The following is a 17,799-nucleotide window of genomic DNA, read 5'->3' on the forward strand; positions in this document are numbered from 1 at the left end:
CCTTCTGGTTTGAAGCCCTCTATCTCTCTGTTTGATAATATTATAGTAAGTTTTAGGTCGTGTGTTTAATTGAAAGAATAAGCGCTAGAAAATGAAATAAAATTTGTTTCTGTAAAGAATTCCAGTCTATCTGGACCAGGCGCGTACCCAGAAATTTTTGTTGGGAAGGATCTAGTAAATACAAGACTATGTTTATGTAGTATCGAACAGGTGTTATTCTACAGCCGGAGAAAAAAGGGATAACTATTTTTTTTTAAGTACTGGCATATATTCTCTCGAAAAATGAAATTAATCAGAATCGGAAAAGAATGTACAGATGATAAATAAGGTGAAATCGTTAGTCTTAGTTTATGTCAAGTATTTTCTCTGCTAAACAAGTAGCTTATAGATTTATTAAGAAAGCGTATAGAAAGCGTATAGAAAGCGTATAGAAAGCGTATGTTGAGTTACGAAGTTTGTTTGAGAGGTTAGCATCCAGCACAATAGTAGAGAATTCATTAAACGATTTGGTGCATAATGTGGAACAGGCAGTGATTCTAGGAGCCTAACATTGAAAGCACGAATACTGTTTTGAGCAATTTTCAGATGCAACAGTCTAGTACCAAGTTTTCTTAAGGGGGCAGACTACTAAATATTTTTGGAAAACTAATAATTTTTCTTTTGCCCGTTTTTCGTAAGTGGAAAGAGGTAATAAAATGTAACTTACCACAACAATAGATAATGCTATTCTACACTCGAAAATATGAATCGGAAGAATTTTCCGTGTTGCCATCCATAGAAATTACAGTGTAACCAGAATTTGAATTACTCAAAAATCTAGGTAAAGGCAGCGACTAGAAAAATGAGCTCAACGGTAATTAATGACTTATCATGCTGTCTATGCTCCTTGTTTACTACTTTTTAAATAATGTTTCTATTTATTTTGCAATAACTTATTTATTTTGTAATAATTTATGTAAATTTTATAAAATAAACAGAAATATTATTTAAAAAGTAGTAAACAAGAAAGCTAGACAGCATTATAAGTCATCAATTACCGTTGAGTTCATTTTTCTAGTTGCTACCTTTACCTAGATTTTTGAGTAATTCAAATTCTGGTCACACTGTAATTTCTATGGTTGGCAACACTGAAAATTCTTCCGATTTTTTTTTCGGGTGTAGAATAACATCATCTCTTATTGTGGTAAGTTACATTTTATTACCTCTTTCCATTTACGAAAAACGGGCAAAAGAAAAATTATTAGTTTTTCAAAAATATTTAGTAGTCTGCCGCCTTAAAAGAGTTGAAAGCGTTGATACTCTAATGCTATATGAGGGGCCGCGGTGGCTCAGTGGTAGAGCGTTCACCTCTGGTGCTAGGGGTCTCGGGTTCAAACCTTGATCCCGCCAAGTGAACTTTGTGGTGGACAAACACCGTGTGCGTAGGTTTTCTCGGGGTTCTCCCGTTTCCTCCCACTTTCTTCATTATTCATTATCACCGTCTCCTTTAGCCTAACCGGCATTATCGTGGGACGTAGAACTCAAAATTTCATTTCATTTTTCTAATGCTATATGTAGGAACTTATATAACCGGTTGGTTTTAAACTAAATACAGAGCAACAAGAAAGTACACAAATATAATCTATGATTTAGTGGGTGTTACTGCGCTCAATATATGTGTTCTAACAATTTCTATTCATTCTTAAGAATCAAAATACATCTTCTGACTAATGAATGGAGGAATCAAAATCAACATCTAATAAACTTCTCTCAGTGCTATTTGATCTCTATGTTCATTACGTTAATGAAGGAATGTTTGTGTTTTTTTCAGATTTATGACAAACGTGTGGGCTATGTTTGCCGTCGTTTTCCTCGCCATCTACACTGCAAATCTGGCAGCCTTTATGATCACCCGGGAGGAATTTCATGAGTTCAGTGGCGTAGACGACGATAGAGTAAGTTCAATAAATACAGCCATTCACCATAATACAATAATAGCTATTACAAGAAAATTTACAAATCTGTGTTTAAGTTAAACCGGGATTTTTAATTTTACAGGACGAAACGGATTCTATACGCAATAACGAGTGGCAAGCGTGTCCCACTATACCGGTAGTGATGTGTAACATTCCTGTCTCAGTCAGTTCACAGTCATGGTAGACAACAGTGTAACTGCGTGCATAGTGAAATTCAGTGATAACGTCAGATTTTTGTCAGCAGAACTTTCAATACACAAAGGCCGAAAGTACTTCGAAACTACTGGTCACATACGTTGAGCCCTATCGGATATATACGATTTGGAGGGGCATTTCGTTGAACCGTTCGAAGAAATTTCCATCCCCTCTCATCCCATGAATGATGAAATTCCTTATGAACTATGGTAAAACCCCTCAATACTTCAATCAAAGTATAATATGATCATGAGGTGTTAGACTTCTATAAGACGCTAGGAAAATTTCAAATATGGCTATACAATCATCTTTGCCAGCGTTGGTCCCGGCCTGTGTAGTTTGCAGCAGATCAGTCATTTCTGTGAACATTCCACGTATCAAACTTGCGATCTTCGATAATCGGCATGTAAGTTACAAAAGACACTACTCTTTCTGTGAGAACGACTAGGACAATTGTTCAAGGGTATTTGCCTTTTTGAGATCATGCTCGATACCAACAGCGTTTTCAGGTTTTGACCTGTACATGCAGGCCCGTATTTATGTATTGTGCGTCCCTATGCTCTAAATAATTTGCCGCCCCCCCGCTCATAATCCCCGTCCCCCGAAAACGACCAATCACTGAGATCAATAGTGACCGTTTTAATCCAATTCTACTTCAAGGTCACACTGCACTCCTGAGGGGGGGAGGGGGGCGAGATTTTAAAAGTAATCGTAAACGACATATAATAGTGTTGAATTCATAGGTTTCGAAGTCACTGAGTTTAACGGTATCAGTTTTCATGATATTTTAATTCATCGGCCCCCCTTGGGGTGGAGGTGGGAAAGGATGAACTTTTAAAAATAATCAGATAAGCTAGCTAATTAGTAACTACTGCAATTAGAGCGAATTAAACACATTAAATACTTTTTGACGCTTGCGCGGGACTCTGCTAGTTTTAAATAGTACTTTATTGTAAATCTTTAAAAAGTTACAAAATTTTGTGCCCCCCTAAATTCTGCCGCCCTGTGCTCAAGCACAGAATAACACTTACCTGAATACGGGCCTGTATACAGGAGAGTGTAAATCTTCATATCATTTCGAGCGATTTCCACTTATTTATCTCTTATATAGTTCCTAGGAGGTTAATATTTCTTGATTGGCATATGCGTGTAATAAACTGTCTTAGAATGCTTTACGCGTAATTTCAACTTGTATATGTCAAACATAATGTCTACGTGAAAAATTTCCAAGCATTCATTAGAAGACGGTTTGAGTGTCTTTACGCAGCAGACGATAATAGCGAAGAAAGTACAGTTTTAAATATGTTCCTTTATTTTGTAAACTCAAACGTTTCAAGGGGGCGCGGTGGCTCAGTGGTAGAGCGTTCACCTCCGGTGCTTGGGGTCTATGGTTCGATCCCAGCTCGCGCCGTGTGGACTTTGTGGTGGACAAACGTCGTGCTCGTGGGTTTTCTCGGGGTTGTCCCGTTTCCTCCCACTTTCTTCATTCCACCCTTTCACTCATCTCTCATAATCACCGTCTCCTTTAGCCTAACCGGCATAACCGTGGGACGTAAAACTAAAGATTTCATTTCATTTCAAACGTTTCAAACTCTGAATGCAAAATGCTAACCTGAACGTGGAATGCAAAGCGAAAATGAAACTATTAAATCACCTTTTACTCGGAAAATATAAATATTTAAATATTTTCCACATCTTAAATTATTCTTTATTTAGTTTGAGATAAAATATTATATTTACGTCTAGGCTTGGTAAAATTTAGTCCAGCTGTACACTGTGGAAATCTTACTTACTTGTTACAAGCGTAATGTGTCCACCTATTTTTTCACTGTATTTTAATGGTTCCCAGCGTAGTATGTAATCACAACTGTACCTATTTTTTTTAAGTTAATAGTTTTCAGCGTAGTATATCTCCAAAGCTGATTCTAAACGATCTTTAGTTTAATAGTTTTATAACGACTCTATAGAAAAGCGTCGTCAACCTGGTCCGTCTGGTAAAATATAAGTTACGAAGCGATAATAACTTTTCTTTATGCAAGAATCAACTCAGATATTCAAAGATCATTAGTCTCACCTTTATTGCTTGATATGTCTTAAATATTCTTTTTAAGACCGTAAAATACATAAATTCACTTGACTAGGTCAACACATAACATGTACATAGCCACCACTATCCCATAATAATCTCCTACATACATTAAAAACATTCTTCTTTTCTGTTAATTTAAAATGAACATTCTACTAAGTATATTACATATTTATGAGCACTTTTTGCCCACGGTACAGGTAAATATTATACAAACTAAAGTATTTCGTTATAGAAAATGTCGCCCGACAAAGGGACTGAATATAAAAGTCATGAGTAGGCTTGGCTTTTATATTCAAGAACCACTGGTCTGATTAGATTAATGTTCGTACATTACATATGTTCTTTATATTTTGATCACACCTCGTATATATCTTCATTACTTTTTGGTTAACCCTCATATATATATAAAATATTAGTTATTATCATTCACATAAATACATTTACAATAAATCTTTGATTTCATTAATATTTCTCTTTTATTACATTATTATTTATTCTTTATCATTAAAAACATCGTCGCTTAGAAATATAATTAACGAGGGTGAAACACAAATTATCAAGATTACTAGTTTCGATCATTATTACAAACGATGATGTGACAAATAATATTTGTTCTTTTCGGGCGCATTGTATAACAAATAAGTTAGATATTGCAATTGTAATGTATACATAGTAGCACTAAGATGTCCAAAATAAAGAAGAATTTCACTCAAGGTAGTTATTGAATAATTGATTTTAAAGAATGGATCTTATTCTTAACATAATCTTTGATAATTAAACACAAATCAATCTGATATAAAATAATTTTTGCCTTTAACTAATTATAAATTGAATTATGATTCTTCACATTAATAAGAAAGAATAAAAATTAAACATAACCTACGTTTGAATAATCAAATGGAAGTAAATAAATTTATTTTACAGAAACAAAAGACACCTTTTTGTTATTAAATAAACACATTTTTCATTATTATTGTTATTTTTCATTCTTATTTATTTGATCAAGAATGTTGGGTGCTACTAACTCTTTAACTAGATGCATTTCAAATATTTATAACCATCGTTTTCATTATTAATATTAACCCAAACTTTAAAACGAAAATTCACAAGAATCTATAACCAACATGGGTTTAACCTAATTTCGTTAACGGTAATCATGTTACATTCGCACTGGCATATGAATCTAATAAAGTGCATTGTACCGCACAATCGTGGTTAAGTTCTACATTAGGTTGTACATGTCTTTCATCGTGATTTGAATTTGGATACGAAGTACCATCTCGTGAACAATGATTATGTCTATACATAGGATTGGTAGCATCTCTAGGATTTCGACATGTATTTCTATTATTTTTGTGTCTACTTCGGTTGATTAGGTTAGGCGGATTCCCTACATAACCTTGTCTATTTTGTTCATTTTGATTGCTAGAGTATACTCGTCTTAGGTTCGGTTCATTATTATTCACACTTCGGATATTCAAATTCCGAACAGGGACCAAATGATCTGAATTATTCTTATTTTTACCCATTCCTGATTGTGTTAGATTCATAGCATGGTATTGAGTTTCGTAGCATTGTACAAGCATTAATAAATGACTGAAACTCATACACTGTGTGGAAAATAAGATCTGCTGTAATTTAAATGGAAGCAAATTGCGAATCGATGCAATTATTCTTGATTCCGATTGCAAGGGATTAACAACCTTTAATTCATTATAGACATTTATAACAAACTCTACAATAGATTTGTGCAATCGAGGATTGAAATGTTGATTTCTAAGAGTGGCATCTCTGTTTGCCAGCAAAAAGTCATTTTCGTAATTCGCGATCAATGCCGCTTTAAATTCCTCATATGTACTAATGTGATCACGTATTGCCTTAAACCATAAGGAACAAGGTGGGAGTAATACATGGGGTATTAATTTCATGTATTGTGATCGGTCGATAGACATTATATTACATTCGTCTTGGAATTTCTCTAAGAAAGAACTAGCATTTTCATTGCACTTACCACTAAATTTACTCATGGCTTTGATTTCGCTCATCTTGACACTTAGCTTTACCTTTCTTTTCTCACTCCTTGTTCTTGTGGTGTGATTGTTCCGGTCCGTAGCGTGCTGTGTCATGATACCATTTATATTTCGTTCATCAGTGATCTTCGGACAATTTTCCTCTAATATAATATCCTCCTCAGATTCCGGCGAAGGCGTATTTATATCCGGTGATTGGGGAAACTCGAAGCGATCACTGCCCAGATTATTGCGATAAATGGTGTCTCTAGCCTGTAACGTTTTAATTTCTTCCTGCATAGTAGCCAACTGGATCTTTTGATGTTTAACGGAAGATTCTATTAACGTTAAATCCTTTTTTACAGCACAGATTTCATGATTTTGATGATCGTGCTTTTCTTGACACTCATCGGCTAACCTTTTTAACTTCTCTTCAAACTGCGAGGATATGTCGTTCATCACCTGGACGATTGTTTGTTTCGTATCGTCTGATTTCAGTTCTATCCGTTCTATTCGTTTACTTAATTCTTCATACTGCTTGCTAGCTTCATTAAATTTCAGTTCTATCTTCTTTTCCATGGTCTGGTTAGCTTCATAGAACTTCAGTTCCATGGTCTTGTTAGCTTCGTTGAATTTCAATTCTATCTTCTGTTCTATGGTCTGGTTAGCTTCATAGAACTTCTGTTCTATCTTCTGTTCCATGGTCTGGTTAGCTTCATAGAACTTCTGTTCCATGTTTGTGTTAGATTCATTGAGCTTCTGTTCCATGGTTTGTTTTATCTCAGTCGTCATTTGCATAATTTGTCGCTGCACAGCTAACAAAAGTCGATCCTCAGATGACAAACTTGGTGTTGCACTAATTTCACCTGGATTACTGGTATTAGATTCCTGTTGCACTATTTCACTATCCATTTTTCTTTTGATGACCTTACCGCTTCGTAATACGGTTAAGTTCGTATTCATAAATGGTAATATCCAAGTAAATTCAGCCCTACTTTCCTTCTTCGGGAACTGAATTTTCAAAAGTCCCGGGTTTGGTAAACCAAATTTTTATAACGACTCTATAGAAAAGCGTCGTCAACCTGGTCCGTCTGGTAAAATATAAGTTACGAAGCGATAATAACTTTTCTTTATGCAAGAATCAACTCAGATATTCAAAGATCATTAGTCTCACCTTTATTGCTTGATATGTCTTAAATATTCTTTTTAAGACCGTAAAATACATAAATTCACTTGACTAGGTCAACACATAACATGTACATAGCCACCACTATCCCATAATAATCTCCTACATACATTAAAAACATTCTTCTTTTCTGTTAATTTAAAATGAACATTCTACTAAGTATATTACATATTTATGAGCACTTTTTGCCCACGGTACAGGTAAATATTATACAAACTAAAGTATTTCGTTATAGTTTCTAGCGTAATACGTCTTCATAGTTGTAACTAAAACTTTATTTAGAAATTAAAAGAAAATAGTAATTCATGACGTCACTTTATTTTTCCAGTTATCCTTTCTGTAATGAACGATAATATTTTATAGTAAGTTTATTGTGTGAGGCTACTTGTTATATTGGTTACGTAACTTCGTTGGACATAATGTGTCTCGTAACTTTATGATCGTGTGGGATTTAACATATATGTATAGGCGTAGCAGCTAGAAAGAAAATATATATTGTGGATCTGTGCTCTAATGTTGTGCTATTGCAAATAAAATGAAGAAAGGAAAACTGCAGAAACTAGAGTGACAGTACAGCAAATATATTTAGGATAAGTTAGAAAGTACAAGTCTGGAAGCAAAGAAGGAGGAAAGACGTCTAGCGCTGGACGAAAGAAACTTTGCACTTTTCGGGCGACAGAAGACCCATTCGCTGGAGAAAAATTATCTCACTAACTCCTTCCTAAGAAGAAGAAGAAAAAGAGTTGGTAATAATTCTTGGAGAGTGTTTCTTTTTACGAGTTTTAGCAGGCGTTTTGATTAACTTTTAGTATCTGGCGCTGAGGAGACAGCTCAATGTTGGATGAAAAATATAATGGGATGTGTTTTCTGGACTGGAATGATGGAGATCTACAGTTGCTACGAATTCAGAGTCATTTCAACATGAGTCTTTGCGCAACCATTTCTTTTCTGCAAATATATTGAAGAAGAGTTTATCCTCTATTCGCAAACAGTCTCAACAATTCAAGAAAGATTTTCTTTCTTTTAGGAGTCGAGATTTATATATCTACTACCACCATAGAGAATTCTATGGTCCTAGAATGTAAGAAACAACATTGTGTAACTACAGTAGACTTCCAAACTACGAGGATATATTATTAAACCGAAGGTGGTAGATTTGTCACATCTGGCTTCAATTGATTCTTCTATTTGAGTTTAAGTTTAAAGAGACACTAAACTCAAATTCAAATACAGGGTTTTCATAAAGTTTGGACGGATTTAATTTGGTTACAATTTTCATAAAAATGCTCATAATGAAATCAAATAAATTGCAAACGGTAGTGGAAGGATTAAATTTTTAGTTGGCAACACTGTTAGATAAGCGGCAACTCTGAACACGTTGAGAGAGGGAGAGGGTGGGCAAGGGTCAGTTTCTTACCAAATTCCATCCATTGTTGTTTTCATTGTTGTTTCAATGTTGACTAATAAATAAATGAAAAACTCCTCTGAGAAGACTATTTTTTTTTTTTACCGTATCAAAGATGGCGTCGGTGAAAGAGAAAGCGCAATGTGTTCTGTGGTAGGCAGAGCTAAAATCACCAATTCTGGTGTGTCGAAAGTTCACCAAAGAGTTCAAAAAGCCGGCACCGACTGAGAGTGCAATCCGAAAGTGGCATGCTAAGTTCTTGGAGACAGGAAGCGTCCTGGACCGTCCTCGAAGTGGGAGGCCGCCAACATCGCCTGCAACAGTGAGCAGGGTAATGGACCGTAATGGACGTGTGGACGTAAATGGCGCCCAGTTGGAGGTGTGGCGGTGAATGAACTGAGCTGAATGGTGCAGACTACAGGTAAAAATGTAATCCTTCCGCTACCGTTTGCACTTTATTTGATTTCAATATGAGCATTTTTATGTAAATTATAAGCGAATTAAATCCGTCCATACTTTATGAAAACCCTGTAGAAGAATCAATAGAAGGAATCAGAGATGAAATCCTACGCTCAATATACAGGGTGAATCTGAAAGATGTGCACACACTGCGGGAAGTAATTCGTGACATCAAAACAAGACATAAAGTCCTCTTGCATATTGTCGAATTCCGTATCGTGTACGAGTGACAGGGGTGCAAACTTGAAATCGAAAATCCAAGCGTGAGACGTGGAACGGAACAGAAAGATGTTCAGATACTTTGGGAGGTGATTCGTATCATCAAAAGAAGAATGCTTTCGTGTTGACGAATTCCGCGTTGTGTACGAGTGTTTTGGAATCGAAACTCGAATCCTGGCAAGTTCACACTCTTTTCACTCGTATACGACTCGGTGGCCCCGCGTAGCGTAGTCGCTAACACTCTCGTCTTCGGTGCGAGCGGTCCCGGGTTCGATTCCCGGTGGGGTCACTCGGTCGAAAAAGTGTAACACGCTTTTTCAGGCCAGCCACCCTGAATGAGGTTTTCCTGGGTTTTCCTCATTCACACCAGGCAAATGCCGGGGTGGTACCTAACTTATAGGTCCCAGGCCGCCTCCTTCCCTCCCCATTCCTTTCTTCCTTCCCTTTCCCCGGATTGTGTGCTCGCCGAGGGACGTCATCCCTCAAATCGTGACGGGCTAAATGGCCGTAGATGCCGAAAGCCCAGAAATCTAAATCCTAAATCCTAATCGTATACGACTCGGAATTCGTCAACATGAAACATGACACTTTGTCTTCTTTTGTTGTCATAAATCATCTCTTGGGGTTTGTGCACATCTTTCAGGTTCAACTTGCATGTCAAAAGCAATTTCTTGCTATCTTTTATAGTTTTTGAATCAAAATTGAAACCGGAAGTTTTAATAGATTTCTATAACATCCGGTTTCAATAAAGGAATACTGAATAGACTGAGTAGACTTGAGATAAAATCTATTTACGGAATCCTGAATCCATAGAAGAAACGTTACTCACTACGTATTATCAATTTCATGTATGACGATCACTTCGAAATTGGAAGTGCTAGAAGATGTGTACCGCTTCCAAATGAAGTGAAGGCGGAAAATTAACTTATCTTAGCGACACTGAATACATATGTGGAAAACTTTTCACAATCTATGAAATCTCGCCTTTGTTCTATGCGATCAGTATTGAGACAGAAAATAACCTATTTCCAGTGGCGGATAAAGAACGTAAAAACTGGGGCGACCAGCCAAAAACTAGACTATCATAGGTATATCATGAGTTTACTATTATTATCTTTCAAAAACATATACATAATACCTAAAATTATTTTTGTCACTCAGACAACTCGGAGGCCTGCGCCCCCGGGCCCAAGCTAGATTCGCCACTGCATATTTTTATAATTTCCGGTGTTTTTTTTTTTTTTTTTTTAGTTTATCTTCCATTTCGGCACTGACACGATATGAAACATGAACCTAGAGCTTAAAGAGAAACACAAACCACCGTAACATGTGCAAATTAAAAACCAACGGGAATTGAAACCGGAACTAAAGACACACACACACACACACATGCTACTCAGTAGACCATTTTCGATTCGAGTATATTACTTTTGAGACTACTTTCTTCGAAACGATTCTGGCGACTTTAGTCATATTTCATAAATAAATATTTTAATATTATTATTATTATTTGTATAAAGAACTTTCATGAGAATTTCCACAAAGGTGAGTTTCATATGACAGTTTTCTAGGAAAGCTCCTTAATTACCTCTTGCAGGGGTAAAAGTGGAACTGAAACGGTGAGGGGACAGTAGGTAGCGGTATGACGTCACGCCCTTCTCCCTGCCTATCTTTGCCCATTGATTTTTGAAGAAACTGGGAGGACGCCTTACATATTTTTTGAGGTGGGGGCAACGTCCCCCGCGTTCCCTCTCACTTTTACCCCTGCCTCTTAGTAAAAGAAAAAAATTCTCTGAAGGCACAAGAAAGGGACTGTAGACCTTCTGACATGAAAGTCAACAGATATCTACCATAAAGAATCGTTAGTTCTTCAGGAAATTCAGCTCAGCTTTGAATGTTAAAAAAAAAAAAAAAAAAAAAAAAACAATGAGACAAAAGCACATCGATTTGAATAAAAGATTTCTAAGGAAAGCCGCCATATTAGTCTACATCATTTTACGCAGTGAAGCTTTGATTGATCTTATTTGTCATTCAGCATCGTCTATTCAGTATTAAGTTAAAATTTCCTGTACTGACTTTTTTTTATGAAAAGCAGTGACATTTTAACTTCGTTGTAGGGACTTACAATATGTTATTAGTAACACTGCACTACACGCACAAAATGTTTGTTTACTTTTTTGTTTTCATTGATCTGCCGTATATCAGTGATTTCCAATTTATAACGATGTGTGGGTGAGAAGGACATAAGGAGCATGCTTGTAGGCCATGTTAATGTGCTGAATGTGTCTAAGTAAGTCATGCACTTTCTGAATTTTTGTTCTCATTTTCGTATTCTGTATTTTATTTCCTGTTTCCACGTAGGGATAAAAGTGCGGGGGAACGTGAGGGGACACCGTCCTCCCACCTCTCAAAGTATGTACGGCGCACACTGGACGAAATGCACAATTTAGCTGTGCAAAAGTCTAAAATCAAATTGCTTGGAAGAGCACCCATTGTACTCGTAATGAGTAACAAAGAAATCACAGATGACAGGAATAACAGTAGAAAAATATGACGTTCTCCAGAAAGATGGGTTTGCATCTACAAAAAACGGATTACTTGTAGTAAACGCATTTAATTTTTCAGTCGATTTGTACCTCAAACATAGTAGATCCTTGCAGCAGTTCTTGGTTTCTAACAGTCGAGCAAACGTTGAGCACGATCGGTTAACTTTGACCCTCTAAATTTGACCAGCATTAGTAATACCTGCTACTTTATCATAAGCCTTTTTTTTGTAAATGGAAACCCATTTTTCTGCAGAACGTCATATTTTTCTAATGTTGTTCCTGACATCTATGATTTCTTTCTTACTCACTACGCATACAATGGGTGCTATTCCAAGCAATTTGATTTTAGACTTTTCCACGGCTAGATTGTGCATTTCCGCCAGTTCCTAAGAAATTACAATAGGCAAACATCGGCAGATGGACGGCGTGACGTCATGCGGCTACCTACCGTTCGCCTACCTTTTCAGATCCACTTGTACCCTTGTCTCCAGGTCAATCAGGGTTTCAGCTACGAACAATTGAAAATTGTTGTATGAAATCGGCTTACAACCAATGGCTTTACCTTGAAACAGTAGTGACAACCTGAAATGGTATAAAATCCTATCTTGAGAGGCAAAAGTTCCCATTTTGCTCTTCAATTTCCCACATTATGCTAATATCAAACTTTTCTAAACTTTGAATACACGAACAATAAAATTAAAGCCTGTGACAAACATCTTGGCATTTCAGCTAAACGAATAAAACGCAAACTCTGACCCGACGTTGCCGAGTACTAAGGGGTGTGGCTATGGCTAATCAGACATACTATAGCGCGATCAGGTGATAGGGGGATAGACGTGGATGTGTACAAAATAAACGTGGCAATACCGCTGGCCTCTCATTTGCTAGCAGCATACTGCCAAGGTGATTTGAGGGTACTGGTCCCAGGAGGCCATAAATTTCTTCTTAGCTTTGGCTCGATTCTGGATAGTTGTATCATATTTTTGTCGCGATATTTTGTTTCTCCCAAAAATGTACCAATGAGAGCCGAGCACCTTATGTGATTCTCATTGTCTCACAGTAATTTGTGACAATGGACATCATATATGATACTCAAGAACCTGGATAAGTTAATAATTTGTGATATCAAGCATGAGCATCATATATGGTGCTCATGACCCCAGAGAAAAATAAGGTGAGCACCACATATGATGCTCATGGCAGTCAACCTGTTAAAGGGAACTTGGAGCGCCGCCTTCAAATGCCAAGATGTTTGTCACGCCGTTTAGTATATATGAGTCATTTTCTTCAAAACTTGAGTGAATTTTCCAAAAATTCTTATTTTTTACGTTTATCGGACAGCTTATGAACACATATTTTCCTTAATTGAAAGAGAGAATTGAAAAGGCTGCTGATAATAGATACATTTTGTTATGAGTTTAGTATTTCCATTAGCTCTGTGCCATGATCTTCCACTGAACGTAATAAAACCAAATAAACTTCAGTCAGTTCGTTTCGGAACTTTGACTTTTCTCATTTCACCTTCTTTCGTTAATTCTGTTCTTTCTTTCATTTTTCTTTGTTTATAATACGAAAGTGCAATTAACGTTACACTAACATGCATTTTAGAGTGTAACAAAATTTGATGCTAGCATTATTTTCACATTTATTGAAGACCCATTTGTCTACTCACTTATAGATATTTTTGATGGCATCAATGGGGATAGATATAGGAAAAATTCCATTAATTATAGCAATTTTTAGGAAAGTTCATTCAGGAAATCGTTGTCAAAAGAATCACAAACTATGGGATTTTTTTCCACGGATTGGTATCACTGCCTTGCCAACAAATAAACTGTGAGGTCTTTCTTTTTTCTTTTTTGTTTTCTTTCTTTTTTTTTTTTTTACACGTGTTGGTATTACTGCCTTGAAGAACAGGTTTGGTAACCAAAAATTTACAGATAATATCAGTTTATCATAATTGGACGTCAAGTTTCGATTCAACTATAGTATAATGATTGTTTTCGCTGGTACTTTCATACATGAAGCTGTAAATGCTAACGCTTCGTTTTTCATTATATTCAGGGCCGGATTTCCCAATAGGCCCGGCCCGGGCCTATGGGCGCAAGCTCCCAGGGGGCTCACGGCCGAGAGAAAAAATAAAAAAAAAATCTAGAAATAAAAATAAATAGCCATAACTTAACATACTTTTTGAATTGATTTTAAAACATCAGGCTAATAAAGCATTCTGATTTTGAAGTTCATTGGAACAAATAATTGTTGGTAAAGTTAAAGATAAAATTGCATCGTGGAGTGGTGTTTAAGCAATTAACATATAGGCCTGATATATTTTTTTTAATAAAGGTTTTTAGGAAAGTAACTTTAACCAGACTAGGGGGCGGAAAAAATTATTGGGCCTAGGGGCGCCAAAATGCTAAATCCGGCCCTGATTATTTTGCCAGTTTCTTGTCGTGTGGTTGCATCTTGCGTTTATTTTCATTTAACAAATCATGTTAGTGTTAAAGATTATGAAATGTACATAACGTGGTATCAGCATATAAAAGTTCTAATAAGTTGGAAGTATTTCACTTACAAATGCATTACTTTCAAAGTTTTAGGTGGAAACATGTATGATAAATATGACACAGACATCGAGTGAGCAAAATACAAAATTAGCAAGTGACATATTTATAACTTGGGTTAACTGCTGTATCGCTGTATAGCCAATTTTAGAAAATGTACCATATAATTTGGAGAATTTATTTTGTTTTGTGAGACAGAGTGAGTGAAAGTCAGGTGATAAAAATAGTTGTTGTTGTAAGCGGTACTATATGTGGATGCGGAAGGATTATGTGAGGGAAAGGTACACTTGTTACGATTTTATGAGAAAGACACTGTGCAAGTGGTGAGTAAATGACAAGATTGTCACATATCATGTTCGAGTTAAAAAGTTAATCAAGTTAAAAAAAAATAATAAGGAGTGTTAGTTATTGAAATTGTGTGAAAGGCATAGTCTACACTGAGAAAAAGAATTGTAGGTGACGTACTTAAAAAGATAGGTTACATGCGTAATTCCTGTAGTTTTTGGACTTAACGTACAGCAGACGTATAACTGAAAACGCATGTTTTATAATACTTTCTGTATAAGTGTTCCATCTATACGTACTTTCCTTATGAAATAGTGTATGCGGCCAGGATCTCACATACAAATGGACGTATATAACATATAGCTGACGAAGGTAACATAAGTATATGCATGTGATATACGGAAAACTGTTAGATGTCAGACATTCTGCAACGGCATGATGTAACATCTAAGGGCAGTGCCTATGTAGCATACGAATAACGTATGCTCCGTACTGATTTCTATAGTAAGCAAGAGGATACCGTATATTTGTACAATATACCGCTGTCCGGAGAACGTATTTTTCTCTGTGTACTAAACAGGCAACCAGTTTGTCGTAAGTGTAGAAACGACTCAGTTTAGTTTCATATTCCTTGTCTGCTGTTCTGTTTATGTATTGTAGTGAACCTGTTTGATGCTTCATTTATAATTTCATGTTCGTATCGTAAATGGTGCAAGAAAATTTTGTCTTAAAATGGGTCCTCCTCGAATGGCGGGGAGCTTTCCTGGTTAGCAGCTGCTCTCCTGCCCTGCCACAAGTTACGGCCCTGATCCCACCTACAACTTTCGGTCGGATTCGTCCTAATACTTCAATTTACAATATAGTTGAATTCTCGTTAAGACTATTCGAGTCTAATTTTATGGAAAGGTTCGAATTTTGATGCATACCTATAAATTCTAATATATCATTATTATGTTTTACTTTGCAGCTTGACCGACCTTTCAGTCACAAACCAATGTTTAAATTCGGAACCTCACCTTGGACGCACACCGAATCCACTCTTAGGAAATATAAACACGAGATGTACCTTTATATGAAGCAGTACAACCGATCAACAGTAGCTGAGGGAATAGAGTCAGTTCTCAGTGGGTAAGTACAACACTCAAAATCCAAAGGGAAAAAAAAATTCAAAGCTAATCTTTTCTAAGCGCAATTATTATGTATTGAATTACTTGGTAATATGAAATTAATATTTTGGGCACGTTTCAAAGAAAACTATTTTTGTATATTATGTAGAATACATTCTAAGTATTTTTCCTTTACTGTAATCTTGAAGGAAAGTTTTAATTTGCTATCATTGCTGCACCCAGTTTTTACCTTCTAGGTCCGCACTGAGTACGAAGATTAGATAGTCGTGAGTCGAATAATCGAAAGTTTGCTGTATTTATAAAGTGGTAAATTCGAATTTCTTTCAAAGAACTTTCATTTACTTTGGGTACTAAATGGCACATTCTTCGTGACATACAATTTGTTCTGTATTTGGCGCTGAGGAAATTACTTAGTTGGAATAAACATTAAACCTTGCGTTCCAGTGACATCTATGTGCGATTCCCGCAACAAGCCACAGAGGTTTGGGGGGGGGGGGTATGAATATGTTAGGGGGGTAAGTTTTTAAAAATTGTCTTACACATAGCTAAATTGTGTTTTTTTTTCTATTAATAATAGCGTTTTATGTTAAGGTCTATGATTACCCGAAAAGTTTATTGGGGCCAGGGCCCCCTAGCCCCCTCTACTTGCGGGCCTACTATGTGGATGTCATAAAATACTCTGTCGCAAAATAGATACCAGTGACATCCATGACGATGTCATGAAAACGTATCCTTTATTAAGGGTCGTATTAATCCTGGAAATGATGACATTTGTTAGTGGATGCAAGACAGGACTTAGTTCTACTATTTCTCGTTAGGTGGCAGCACTTTACTAACAGAAATAAAAAAAAACTCCGTAGATGGCAGGCCTAAGGAAGCATCAATTATGACACACATGTGTTTGTTTTAACGATAATAAATTGGCAACTTCGAGATCGGAAAAGAAAAAGAAAAAAGAAACTTTGCCTTTGATCTCCATTCAGTGTTGCCAACTTGAAACAGTATAAGATCCCTTCAGAACATTAAAATTTCTCTCTTTTAGTCCAAATATTCCACAATACAAATATTATTTGTATCACTAATCTGAAAGTTCTCCTCGTGCGTGTACAATTACTATGCTCCATATAACGCTCTAGACCGTCTTTTAATAGTAAATGAAAACCTGCTATCATAGCACTAACATAGAAAAATGACATCTCGAATGCAAGAGGTTAATAAGAGAAGGAAAGAAAAAGGAGCACACAAAAAAGGAAAAGTAAACAAGGAGATTTGTTATAACTTTTGGAGTGGAATCGAACAGAGTGGAACTGAAGGTAGTTCTGAGTAAGCCATTAAGTGCTCTATCTGATAACACCTAGAACGTTGCATTTCTATCTTTTTCATTCTCCTCACTTCCTGATTAGGTTCAATACCCTGTCTTGCTTGAAGCTAACTCTATTTATCTGTTCGTTCGAGTATTTTAATCAAATTTTCTCTTCACAATTTGGATACTATTTTCCCTCTAATGTACCTCGCTACCTGAAGGTAGGAATGAGAAAAACCAGTTTTTATTATTTAAAAAAAAATGCTTGCAAGCAGTTTTTAGAAAAGTTGAAGATTAAATATTTCGGTTTTCTCCAACACCAGTTCGGAACTTTCATCCAAACCGGTTTATGTTTTTAAACAAAAGTTAAAAAAGTTTAAATCCAAAACAGGTTTTTGATAGGAATTACATTGAGTTAAGTTGATTTGATTTTACTATCCCTTTCAACAGCTAGGCTATA

General features: G+C 36.1%; 1 protein-coding gene across 7 annotated transcripts in view; it reads left to right on the forward strand.

Annotated features, from left to right (window-relative positions):
• Positions 1 to 17,799, forward strand: part of Nmdar2 (glutamate ionotropic receptor NMDA type subunit 2) — an 850,349-nt gene that overhangs the window by 797,720 nt on the left and 34,830 nt on the right. For all 7 annotated transcript variants that reach the window (XR_014130890.1, XR_014130891.1, XM_081753987.1 and 4 more), the window contains exons 12-13: positions 1,811 to 1,934; positions 15,877 to 16,037. Coding sequence is in view for 5 of the 7 variants with exons in the window: in XM_081753987.1 (XP_081610113.1) it covers positions 1,811 to 1,934; positions 15,877 to 16,037 (285 nt within the window). In the remaining 2 variants the exon portion in view is untranslated. The remainder of the gene's footprint in view (positions 1 to 1,810; positions 1,935 to 15,876; positions 16,038 to 17,799) is intronic.

This window comes from Thermobia domestica, chromosome 3 (genome assembly GCF_964235325.1).
Source record: "Thermobia domestica chromosome 3, izTheDome1.hap1.1, whole genome shotgun sequence".
Taxonomy (NCBI): domain Eukaryota; kingdom Metazoa; phylum Arthropoda; class Insecta; order Zygentoma; family Lepismatidae; genus Thermobia; species Thermobia domestica.